The sequence below is a fragment of the Gymnoscopelus braueri genome (assembly GCF_963280865.1).
Source record: "Gymnoscopelus braueri genome assembly, chromosome: 10".
In the NCBI taxonomy this organism is placed as follows: domain Eukaryota; kingdom Metazoa; phylum Chordata; class Actinopteri; order Myctophiformes; family Myctophidae; genus Gymnoscopelus; species Gymnoscopelus braueri.
In genome coordinates, this window is record NC_137611.1 from 6,065,228 (window position 1) to 6,078,597 (window position 13,370).

Here is a 13,370-nt window from a genome sequence, read left to right on the forward strand (position 1 = left end):
GAAGGTGCACCGCACCGATATCGGCACGACTCGGTCACGGAAGGCGTTTACCGGTAGAGCCGTCGATAGCCGTGGGGTAGTGAAGAGGGGGCGGGGGGGGGGGGTGAAGGTTTGGTCCGAGCTGTAGTCCGAGCTGGCTCCAGTGTTGCCAGATTCTGTGAGTGAAACAAGCGACCAGGTCTATGAAACGATTTGAGCCCTATTACATCAGCTATTTTCAAAAATAATCCTGAAAGCAAGGCAAAATAAGCAACTACACTTCAGAAACAAGCCCACACGTAACCCGCAACTTTGATTATTTACAAGCGACTTTACAGGAAAACAGTCGCTTATAATGAGCAGACCTGGCAACACTTGCAGGATCTTGCAGACCAGTGCTACCAGCTCTAACCCATGCACACAACAATGTGCACGTTGGCTGACAGTTTGTGCTGAACTAAATGCCAACTTTTGCCAACAGACAGTCGGTCTATTGTAGTCTGAAGTAGTCTGTTGGAGACCCCCTTAAGATGTCTTCTGCAGTCTTTTAAGTGGAATGGGCTTGTCTTCCTGTTCAATCAATCAATCTACTCTGTCTCTGTCCCCTCTCTTCCTCAGGGTTACCACCCGTCTCTGCAGTCAGAGTACCAGTCAATGGGAGGAGGAGGAGGAGGAGGAGGAGGAGGCATGGTCAGCAACGGGCCCGGAATGACCTCCTCGCTGGACTACCACCAGCTGGGCCGACCCGCCCAGAACCACCACCTCGACTGGAGCGCCGAGTACCACGGCAACGGGTAGGTGACGATGGTGATTTTTGCTTTTCATGGAGAGTGCTTTGAGTGCATAGTAAAGATGTGTTCCATTTTTTTATTGATTGACCGATCGACGATTGATCGGCTGGCCTCTGGCCAATGGACACGACGGCTGATCTATGAAATTGATTGATTGATTGAATACTTTATTAGTCAAAAATATAAACTGTACTTGGTACAGTCAGACATCCACTCATTCACTGCCAGAGTAAATAATCACCCACTGCCTGCCATTTTTAGTTTTCCTTAACTTTTGAACTAGTCACAGAATATTTATCTCCAGTATGATCGATCCCCCGATCGTTGCTAATCACGCAGGGTTTCACTGTGATTCCGCGAAAGGAAAAAAAAAAGATGGCATCACGACCCCCCGTTCGCTTGTTATAGGCCGTTGAAAATAGCATGTCTCGCCAAAAAATGCATAGTAAGGTGAGAGGTGAGATACAGTTTTCCCAAATACGTTAACCAGGAAGTGAATGGAGGAGTAAATCTTGCGATCACGTGATCTCCTAGATCTCTGTGTGACAGAGCCTGAAATGGTGGCTCATAGGTTGGGGAACAGTGCCATCTAGTTGAAAACCACTGAAAACACACAACTCGTCAATTCGCCATTTGGCAGTGTGAGCCGAGTGCACATGTCAATGGCAGTCAATGAGTTAAGGCTAAAAGGATAACCCTAAAAACCTGGGGACCTTGCTTCCATCGTTGTCCTGTGTATGAAGTTGTCTGACTTTCTGTCTCTCTCTCTCTCTCTTATTCTTGTCATCCTGTAGAGTTCTTCAGAGAGACAAAACTCTGTTCCTGAGCTAATCGACATGTAAACAAGCAACAACCTCCTCCACTCCCCTCTACTCCACTCCCACGGACTTCAGCCCCGACGTATCCTAATGTTAACCATGGAGCCAGAACCTCAACATTCAACCAGGACCACAACCCGGCCAGGACAGCCCGTTTTACCCCCCCCCCCCCTCCCTAACCCCCCCCCTTCCAATGGACTCGACCTCAAACCTACTCTGACCCAATGCAAGGTGACATTGTGTTTATTTAACTGGCCCTCATCCTGACCGCTGTAGCTTATTATACCTCAATTAGGTTGATTCAACCTCTGCTAAGTTAGAACCACTTCCTTATACGGGACAGGTGAGCCTTGGGGAGGGTCGTACAACACCCCCCCCCCCCCCTCACCCACCCTTGATACACTGTAGAATCCTGAGTGACAATGTAACTGAGTTTGTAAAAAAATGTGTCCTTAGAAATCCATTTTACACAATATGAGTTTACCACTGAAGCTGTATTTTATACTTAAAAAACTAAAATAGCCGTTCTACAAGCTCACAACTCATCGCTTCGCGACACGCTTTGATGTTGTAGATCGGCTATTTTATTTCTTTTGACATTTTTTTTCTTTACTGTTTTGCCTATAACGACATGTCCAAAATAGGGACGCCGCAGGTTGAAAGTGGTTTAAATTAACACTCAGGATATTACAGTACGCACACAAGACACAAGAACTGCTCCTCCTCGATGCTGATGGACCTCGACCAAAAAAAACACAACCCATCCTCAACCATCCCTTTACTTACTTATGAATTATTATTATTTTCATTTTTATTTAAATATAATGAGCCAGTTAGCTGACCACACTTGAAAGAAAAAAAAAACATGGGACTCTTGGGAAAACCTTACAATATGTTGCTTTTTTTAGTTGTTGCACCATTTGGCATCCCTCCTCGAGAAGTCGAGATGATGTTACGGTTGTTCATACGAACGAAGGCAAAGTGAACCGCGTGGGAATTGTGAGATTAAGCAGAAAGCTAAGAATAAATGCATAAACGCTTCACGTCTGCTGTACCGGTTGTTCTCTTAACTTTTTAATTTCAAGGACCCCCATAACTCTGAGAGGGTACAAATGGAACCAAATGGAGCCTAAAATTATATAGATTTTCTAAAATCTAGGAATCGTTAAAAGGGAACCGTCAAAAGGAATCAGACCGCTAAGAGGGAATGGTTAAGGAACCGGAATCGTTCAAAAATCCTAAAGCAGGGGTCTTCAACAGGGGTCTTTTACATTAACCACTTGAACCCTAGCAACCCTTTTCTGAGGAGAACTTTAGCCAAAAATAGCAGATCTACAAGCTCACAACGCCTCGCAGCTTGTAGATCGGCAATTTTTGACAAAGAGGTATAGGTGTGTAGAGGGAAAAAAGAGCAGACCAAGTAAAGAAAACACAACACAATTTCATACAACATGTAGAGGGGGTCCCTGCTTCATCTCTCTCTCAGCTAGGGGGTCCTTGGCCTGAAAAACGTTGAAGACCCCCCTGTCCTAAAGGATCTGTCATGAGTCATGTCTACACTGTCTGATCCATAACTGAAAAAAGACCAACAGAAAGAGGCGTGTCAATGTGACCCGCCCCGTCCTCCTAGCTAACCATCGCTATGGTGATTTTATTAGGCTGATATAGGTGTATACTGTATTGTCAATGCTCAAAAAGTGCTTAACTATTTCTCATTTTTAAGGTCTCTTTAGCACTTACTAGTGGAGCTTCATGTGATTGTCAGCTTTAAAAAAAAAAAAGACCCGGTCAGTGATTCCTTTGTGCCGCGGCTCAAGGTTCTGTACAAGCCCAACAGAAAGTATAGTCTCCATTTAAAGCTGACAATCTTTTCTTTTAACCACTTAAGCCTCGTCTTTATTTGTTTTTTTGTTTTTTCCCGCTGTATGACATGTGTGCTGTGGGAAAAATAGACGATTTTCAAGCTGACAACACGCTCGTCGTAGATCGGCTATTTTCCCGCTCTTTCTGGGTTCAAAGTTTTGAGTTAAAGTGCCAGCGGTACGGGGGGGGGAAACAAACAATCTAATTAACATTAAACAGCTTCTGCAAAGCTCTGGGCGTAGTTATTGACCATATATATTCACACGGTGGCCATTTTGCTGTTACATCATACATATTGCATCATCTGGGGAAACACCGCCCCCTGTCAGCGGGAGTGAATATCGTCTCTGTCGGGTGTAAACCTCATTATGTCCAAAATGTCTCTTACTTTTCAGGATTCAAATGCAAAAGTAGCAGATCTACAAGCTCAAAACGCGCCGCGTTTCGAGCTTGTAGATCTGCTACTTTTGATACATTTGTGTGACGCTGTAGTATGATCAAGTAGGGCAGTGGTTTTCAACCTTTTTCATGCCAAGGACCCCTGAATTGATATACATTCTGCCGCGGACCCCCATCTGAAAATATTTTGTGCCAGGAACCCCCAGAAGCAAAGATTTGAGTAAAAAAAATTCGCTTTAAAAAAATATATATATATTCAAAGATTTGCACACATTTTCACGATTTTTCAAAAATAGCAGATCTACAAGCTTGTATATCTGCTATTTTTTAATGGCCAAAGCTAAGTGGTTAAAATGATTGTGACGCTATGTTAACTAATTTCCCTGGGGGACCCCCTGGTATCCCCTCCCAAGGACCACTGGTGGTCCCCGGACCACTGGTTGAAAACCACTGAAGTAGGGTCATTAATTTACGGGGGGGAAAAAACACAAAAACGTAGAAAATGGATAAGAGGTTTCTGAAAGACAGTGACGATATAGTCAACTGAGGAGTCTACTGTGTTATTAGGATTATTAGGCAATAACATCATTCTAAATGTGTAACAGGAAGCATGTCTTCGGTGTGGAATCAAGAAACAAACTGCTTGATTCAACTAAAGATAAAGGGGGGAGGAATGGAGGAAGAGGAACAACAACATGACTGAAGCCTTTGGCGTTTTTCTTTCTTTCTTTCTTTCTTTCTTCGTTTTAATATAATTTAGCCAGGCATACAATTGTGAATAAAACTGTAAGATGACAATTGTGTCTGTTCTCATCGTGTGTGCAGTGTGTGCACGCTTGAAACAGACATGTATTTTTTATGTAATTTTTTTTTCTGCCCCCAACAACGGTTTGTACAGAACCCCCCCAAAAAATACTCCTTTGTATGAAGACCCCCCTCCCCCTCCCCCTCCTAGCATAACGCCTGATGTCGATGATATTGATTCGAATCCAAACTCTTGTCTGTATGCGTGCGTGTGTGCGCGTGTGTGTGTGTGTGTGTGTGTGTGTGTGTGTGTGTGTGTGTGTGCGTGCGTGCGTGTGTAAATGCCTAATTTATACTCCGTCGAACCCTGGTGGTCGTGGACCAGAAATGGTCACATCTACAAGCTCTACAAACGCTTGTAGATCTGCTATTTTCGACCGAGCGCAGTGACACTTGTCATACGGCCTGGAGTATGAAATCGGACTGAAAAAGCTTGCTAATGAAGGACGGGGGGGGGGGGGGATGAGACAGATTGGCGGCTGCCATCATGTCTAAAAAAAAAGAAAAAAACATCTGGATGCATTATTATTGTCTCTCTTCCCCATATCGTCCCATGATTTCTCTGACCAGAGAAAGACTATTTAAAGTTAAAAAAAAAAAAAAACTATTAAGTGTTGCTGGGTTCAGTGTGTTTTTTTTGTTATTATTATTGTTGTGCTTTTTGGGTTTTTATAATATTAAAAAAAAAGTTTTTGTTTTTTTAGTGTTGATGATGATAATTATGACGATAATTATGATGATGATGACGAGAAACGTCTCTTCCTTTCTGTCTCTTGTTTATATCAAAGTGTTCAATGAATTGACAGACTATTAAAGGGACTCCCAACGCAGGCAACGACCACCATGTGAAGATTTTCTTATTTTTAGATTCTAATCAATGTGTTTGAGAATAAATTCAGCGCTGCATCGCTGATATGCAGTCGTCACTCTGAGATCTGTCTGGTTTCTTTTTGTTTCTCCTTTCATTTGTGATGTGCAGTGATGGAAGAAGTACTCAAATGTTTTACTTGAGTAAAAGTATCAATAATGCAATGTAGTTAAACACTCTGTTACAAGTAGAAGTTCCATATTTAAAAGGTACTTGAGTAAAATTTAGTAAAAACAATTCGGCATCAGAATATACTTAAAGTACCAAAAGTAAAAGTACTTGTTGTGCAGAATGTCCTGTTTCCCAAGTTCAAAATGTATCAAAAACCTTTTGAAAATAGACGATCTACAAGCTCACAATGCTTATACAAATCTGCCATTTTCAAAAATTGTAAATACCGAAGAAAGTGAAAGATACCTCCAAATTGTACTTAAGTACAGTACTTGAGTACATGTAGTTAGTTACTTAACACCACTGGTGAAGTGTATACTTGGTCGTGCGATGGTGACTCATTGTGAGCTTGTAGAGCGACTGTTTTCGGTAAGCATTGAACATGCTAATTCTGTGCATGCACTTGTTTTAATGAACATAACATTACATTGCATTACACTGTGTGTGTGTGTGTGTGTGTGTGTGTGTGTGTGTGTGTGTGTGTGTGTATGTGTGTGTGTAGGCCTACAGTCCATGCGTGATGGCGTGCACACCTCACATTCTTCATACAATCATTAAAATGATCCCTGGCTAATAAGTTTATACGCCTTAATACATTATAATTGCCCTCTATATGATTTGATTTAGATGTTTTCTTTATTAAAGTGTCATGCTTCCAAGGAAGCTCAGCCCATATGGACTTACAGGACACTTTTACATTTCATTTGTTTTAAGAAAATAAAACGCTCAAGCTTCATACTGTAGTGTAACATGGCAGAATACACAACTTAAAATACAGCATTGGGCCTGTTACCTCACATCTTAACAGAGGACCGGACATGAACCTATATTTGAAAAGATGAGATTGTCTTCTACGCCAGGCTCCAGAAACAAAACATGACGCCTTAAATACCTCATAATTAAACAACCACTCCAACTTCTGGCCATCGTCTTCCCAGAATAGCTCTGGTTTTTGTCTTTGCATTACTTCAAATAAAGGAACCCTCAAATCATCATACAGAGTACAATAAAACAGTGGTTGTCAACCAGTGGTCCGGGGACCAAAAGTGGTCCTTGGGGGGGTACCAGGGGGTCCCCAGCAAAATGCGTTAACATAGCGTCACAATCATTTTAACCACTTAGCTTTGGCTATTCAAAAATAGCAGATCTACAAGCTCATAGCGCGGAAAAATCTTGAAAATGTGTGCAAATCTTTGAATATATATATATTTTTAAAGCGAACATTTTTAACTCAAATCTTTGCTTCTGGGGGGTCCCTGGCACAACATTTTCCGATGGGGGTCCGCGGCCAAATGTATATCAATTTAGGGGTCCTTGGCATGAAAAAGGTTGAAAACCACATGTCCATGTTGTGGTCCAGCCCTATGGAATGTATGGGATCAGTGTTGCCAGATTCTGTGAGAGAAACAAGCAACCAGGTCTAGGAAAACCAGCCCAAAAGAAGCGACTATATGGGCCACATGAGCACTTTAACATATACATCAGCTATTTGAAAATAGCAGATCTACAAGCTCACAACGCGTCGCGATGCGTTGTGAGCTTGTAGGTCGGCTATTTTTCAAATAAAATCTTGCAGGGAAATTATAATAAGCAGATCTGCATCAGATGTGCAAATAAAAACACTGTTTAAAATATTGTTTTGATGCTCATGTTAACCTTAGGAAGTATTACGTTTTTTTTCTTTTTTAAATTAGCACGTGCATTCCATACATTCCAGGTTGGCTGGACCCCCGGGGGTCCCCTGAGGCGGGGGTTCCCAGGGGGTCCTCAGCTAAAATGATTGATGGTTATTAGTTAGAAACCAAATGGAAATGAGAAAATAAGAAGTCTGCACAGTATTTCTTATCATAAGGCTCCCAGTCAGGGTTGCCAGATCTGCTTTTTATAATTTCCCCCCAAGATTTTATTTGAAAATAGCCGATCTACAAGCTCACAACGCGTCGCATCGCGACGCGTTGTGAGCTTGTAGATCTGCTATTTTCAAATAGCTGATGTATATGTTAAAGTGCTCATGTGGACCATAGTCGCTTCTTTTGGACTGGTTTTCCTAGACCTGGTTGCTTGTTTCTCTCACAGAATCTGGCAACACTGATCATAGGGCTCCCAGTCAAAGTTTTATTGATTAAGGTTTCGAATAAAAACAAACTTTAGGCTTACACGGTAAAATAAATCAACCTGCTCATCAGCACATGATGTCACCAAACGTTTAGGCCAGGGGTCGACTTCAACAGGGGGTCCGGGACCCCTAGGGGGTCCTCAGAGTTACAACAGCGGGGGTCCGCCAAATCTTTGTGTGATAGGAACTTTCTCCACATTAACCACTTGAACACTAGCATCCCGTTTGTCCCTGGGGGGACAATTGCCGAAAATAGCAGATCTACAATCTCACAATGCCTCGCGCTGCAAGGCCTTGTGAGCTTGTAGATCTGCTATTTTCGGTAAAGAGATTTGGTGTAGAGGGAAAAAAAAGGGGCAAACTTACTTGAGTATTGAGGGTTTGAGTGGATAAATGTCTGAAAATATGAAGCCGTCTACGAAATCAATGAAACAGTTTAATCTGCAACACAATGTTATGCAGCGGGGGGGGGGTCCCTGCTTCACCTCTCTCTCTCTCTCTCTCAGCTAAGGGGTCCATGGGCTGAAAACGTTGAGGACCCCTGGCCCCTGGCTATAAAGATCATAAAGGTAATAAGGCCTCATGAAGAACCATGTGTGAATTCAACCCATCTCGTGCTAGCCTGTTGATATTCTATTACTAATCAACAATCATTCAATATACGATTATTTTTTGTGTCTATATAGCAAAATACTGCTTGCTAGAAGAGCTACTTCATCTGCATCTGTGTCATTTTAGATAGAACCATTATTTCATACTTTGGCTATGAGCTTGTAGATCTGCTTTCTTTTTTTGAAAATTTTTGAAAATGTGTGCAAATCATTGAATATGTATATTTTTAAAGCAAGCATTTGTAACTAAAATCTTTGCTTCTGGGGGGGTCCCTGGAACTACATATTTTGAGATGGGGTCGGCAGCCAAATACATATAAGTTTAGGGGTCCTTACCATGAAAAGGTTTGAGCATCACAGATATAGCATACATAGGTTTTTCAGAAAACTGTTAGTATTTTAGAAGACATTTGTAGATGCCGTTCCAGGATTGAATGGGTTAAATGTGAGTCTGCCATTGTGTTGATCAGCAGAGCTACCCTGCCATCTAGTGGCAATGACAGAGAACTACATTTAGAATCTACTAGGAGTTCACCCTTTCACCACTTGATGGCACTGTTGACAATGCCTTTGTAATTTTTTCTGAATGATTTTGCTCAATGACTATTAATATATGAATGATAATAATAGTAGTAATAATAATGATTGCATTGGGATATACAGTAAAGTACTTTTGTACAGGGGAAGATATATTTTTTCTCAAGCAGCAATGTTTTGTAGTTTCTGAAATATTTAACTTTAAGCGCCCAATGCATTGTCAATGGCAATGGACATTTAAACTGGGGAAAAAGTACAAACTTTGGCAGGTTACTAGTCCTACATACTTACACCTAGAACCCCCATTCAAACTTTATAATGTTCATCTTAATGTGGACATGTTTGCCTGAAAAGGAGTCTTTTAAATGTTTCATAGTTTTAGAATTGTACAGTACAATTCTAAAACTATGAAACATTTAAAAGATTCCTTTTCAGGCAAACATGTCCACAGTAAGATGAACATTTTAAAGTATGAATGGGGTTACTAGCAGTAAGTATGTAGGATTAGTAGCCTGTACTCGTTTCCCTTTAAATGTCCATTACCGCATTGACAATGCATTGGGCGCTTAAAGTTAAATATCTCCCAAACTACAAATGATTTCATAGAAAAAATCTCAAGCATGCATGTCCAAAGTAAGGTGTGGAATTTTTGAACTGTGAATGGAGTTTCTAGGTGAAAGTGTTTTCTTGAGGTCCCAAATTATTATTAACTTATTCAAGTTCTAGGTTTGATTCCTATCCCTGACATTGTGTGAAAGTATCGACAAATTTGGGAAAAAAATATATATATTCTTTTTAAGTACTAAATATAAATCTTTCTCATGGGGGCCCTTACACTACATCTTTTAACATGAGGCCTTGACCTCAAAATGTTTTAGATCCACATATATCATAGAAACAGCTGTAGGTGAATGGATAGAATGACTACATAGTGAGCCGAAGGTTACAGGTTCTAGACCCGATTGCTCCAGTATGATCCTGAGCAAGACATACTCCACTGCAATTATTTGGTAATAATACTAGTATTTTTACTTGTAACAAAGTATTTCTACATTGTGTGCTACTATTTACTTAAGTACACAATGTGACTACCTTTTCCACCACCGCTAGTAATAACAATACAATATAAACATTATATGAAAATAACTCAGTCATACAGTACTCGACCATAGCTGAGTGGTCAGTGAGCTTGCCTTGGGTATCCAGAGGCTCTGGACGATCCAGGTTCGATCTCAGGCCTGCACAAATGTTGAGGTGTCACTGAGCAAGACATTGAAGTTGAAGTGGAGTTTCTAGGTGAAAGTGTTTTTTTGAGGTCCCAAATTCGTCCATCCACCTCCATTATAAATCTCTGAACTTTTAAAGGAGTACAATTCTAAAACTATGAAACATTTCAAAGATTCCTTTTCAGGCAAACATGTCCACAGTAAGATGAACATTTTAAAGTATGAATGGGGTTACTAGCAGTAAGTATGTAGGATTAGTAGCCTGTACTCGTTTCCCTTTAAATGTCCATTGCCGCATTGACAATGCATTGGGCGCTTAAAGTTAAATATCTCCCAAACTACAAATAATATCAAAGAAAAAATCTCAAGCATGCATGTCCACAGTAAGGTGGAATTTTTTAACTGTGAATGGAGTTTTTTGGTGAAAGTGTTTTTTTGAGGTCCCAAATTCGTCCATGACCTCCATTATAAATCTCTGAACTTTTAAAAGAGCACAATTCTAAAACTATTAAACATTTCAAAGATTCCTTTTCAGGCAAACATGTCCACAGTAAGATGAACATTTTAAAGTATGAATGGGGTTACTAGCAGTAAGTATGTAGGATTAGTAGCCTGTTCTCGTTTCCCTTTAAATGTCCATTGCCGCATTGACAATGCATTGGGCGCTTAAAGTTAAATATCTCCCAAACTACAAATGATTTCAAAGAAACAATCTCAAGCATACATGTCCACAGTAAGGTGGAATTTTTGAACTGTGAATGGAATTTATAGGTGAAAGTGTTTTTTTGAGGTCCCAAATTCGTCCATCGACCTCCATTATAAATCTCTGAACTTTTAAAGGAGTACAATTCTAAAACTATGAAACATTTCAAAGATTCCTTTTCAGGCAAACATGTCCACAGTAAGATGAACATTTTAAAGTATGAATGGGGTTACTAGCAGTAAGTATGTAGGATTAGTAGCCTGTACTCGTTTCCCTTTAAATGTCCATTGCCGCATTGACAATGCATTGGGCGCTTAAAGTTAAATATCTCCCAAACTACAAATAATATCAAAGAAAAAATCTCAAGCATGCATGTCCACAGTAAGGTGGAATTTTTTAACTGTGAATGGAGTTTTTTGGTGAAAGTGTTTTTTTGAGGTCCCAAATTCGTCCATCGACCTCCATTATAAATCTCTGAACTTTTAAAAGAGCACAATTCTAAAACTATTAAACATTTCAAAGATTCCTTTTCAGGCAAACATGTCCACAGTAAGATGAACATTTTAAAGTATGAATGGGGTTACTAGCAGTAAGTATGTAGGATTAGTAGCCTGTTCTCGTTTCCCTTTATATGTCCATTGCCGCATTGACAATGCATTGGGCGCTTAAAGTTAAATATCTCCCAAACTACAAATGATTTCAAAGAAACAATCTCAAGCATACATGTCCACAGTAAGGTGGAATTTTTGAACTGTGAATGGAGTTTATAGGTGAAAGTGTTTTTTTGAGGTCCCAAATTCGTCCATCGACCTCCATTATAAATCTCTGAACTTTTAAAGGAGTACAATTCTAAAACTATGAAACATTTCAAAGATTCTTTTTCAGGCAAACATGTCCACAGTAAGATGAACATTTTAAAGTATGAATGGGGTTACTAGCAGTAAGTATGTAGGATTAGTAGCCTGTACTCGTTTCCCTTTAAATGTCCATTGCCGCATTGACAATGCATTGGGCGCTTAAAGTTAAATATCTCCCAAACTACAAATAATATCAAAGAAACAATCTCAAGCATACATGTCCACAGTAAGGTGGAATTTTTGAACTGTGAATGGAGTTTATAGGTGAAAGTGTTTTTTTGAGGTCCCAAATTCGTCCATCGACCTCCATTATAAATCTCTGAACTTTTAAAGGAGTACAATTCTAAAACTATTAAACATTTCAAAGATTCCTTTTCAGGCAAACATGTCCACAGTAAGATGAACATTTTAAAGTATGAATGGGGTTACTAGCAGTAAGTATGAAGGATTAGTAGCCTGTACTCGTTTCCCTTTAAATGTCCATTGCTGCATTGACAATGCATTGGGCGCTTAAAGTTAAATATCTCCCAAACTACAAATGATTTCAAAGAAAACATCTCAAGCATGCATGTCCACAGTAAGGTGGAATTTTTGAACTGTGAATGGAGTTTCTAGGTGAAAGTGTTTTTTTGAGGTCCCAAATTCGTCCATAGACCTCCATTATAAATCTCTGAACTTTTAAAGGAGTACAATTCTAAAACTATGAAACATTTCAAAGATTCCTTTTCAGGCAAACATGTCCACAGTAAGATGAACATTTTAAAAGTATGAATGGGGTTACTAGCAGTAAGTATGTAGGATTAGTAGCCTGTACTCGTTTCCCTTTAAATGTCCATTGCCGCATTGACAATGCATTGGGCGCTTAAAGTTAAATATCTCCCAAACTACAAATAATATCAAAGAAAAAATCTCAAGCATGCATGTCCACAGTAAGGTGGAATTTTTGAACAGTGAATGGAGTTTTTTGGTGAAAGTGATTTTTTGAGGTCCCAAATTAGTCCATCGACCTCCATTATAAATCTCTGAACTTTTAAAAGAGCACAATTCTAAAACTATTAAACATTTCAAAGATTCCTTTTCAGGCAAACATGTCCACAGTAAGATGAAAATGTTTAAGTATGAATGGGGTTACTAGCAGTAAGTATGTAGGATTAGTAGCCTGTTCTCGTTTCCCTTTAAATGTCCATTGCCGCATTGACAATGCATTGGGTGCTTAAAGTTAAATATCTCCCAAACTACAAATGATTTCAAAGAAACAATCTCAAGCATACATGTCCACAGTAAGGTGGAATTTTTGAACTGTGAATGGAGTTTATAGGTGAAAGTGTTTTTTTGAGGTCCCAAATGCGTCCATCGACCTCCATTATAAATCTCTGAACTTTTAAAAGAGTACAATTCTAAAACTATTAAACATTTCAAAGATTCCTTTTCAGGCAAACATGTCCACAGTAAGATGAACATTTTAAAGTATGAATGGGGTTACTAGCAGTAAGTATGTAGGATTAGTAGCCTGTACTCGTTTTCCTTTAAATGTCCATTGCCGCATTGACAATGCATTGGGCGCTTAAAGTTAAATATCTCCCAAACTACAAATGATTTCAAAGAAAAAATCTCAAGCATGCATGTC

At 39.8% G+C, this 13,370-nt stretch overlaps 2 protein-coding genes across 3 annotated transcripts in view; one reads left to right on the forward strand and one right to left on the reverse strand.

Annotated features, from left to right (window-relative positions):
- tox (thymocyte selection-associated high mobility group box) overlaps window positions 1-1,964 on the forward strand; it is an 82,248-nt gene extending 80,284 nt beyond the window's left edge. For both annotated transcript variants that reach the window (XM_080439209.1, XM_080439210.1), the window contains 2 exons: window positions 598-773; window positions 1,565-1,964. In XM_080439209.1, the coding sequence (XP_080295335.1) occupies window positions 598-773; window positions 1,565-1,601 (213 nt within the window). In that variant the 3' untranslated portion in view covers window positions 1,602-1,964. The remainder of the gene's footprint in view (window positions 1-597; window positions 774-1,564) is intronic.
- The window catches only part of LOC308093023 (uncharacterized protein), a gene marked incomplete at its 5' end in the record, with an annotated part of 75,417 nt that overhangs the window by 11,678 nt on the left and 50,369 nt on the right, over window positions 1-13,370 (reverse strand). The gene's annotated exons all lie outside the window — the stretch shown is intronic.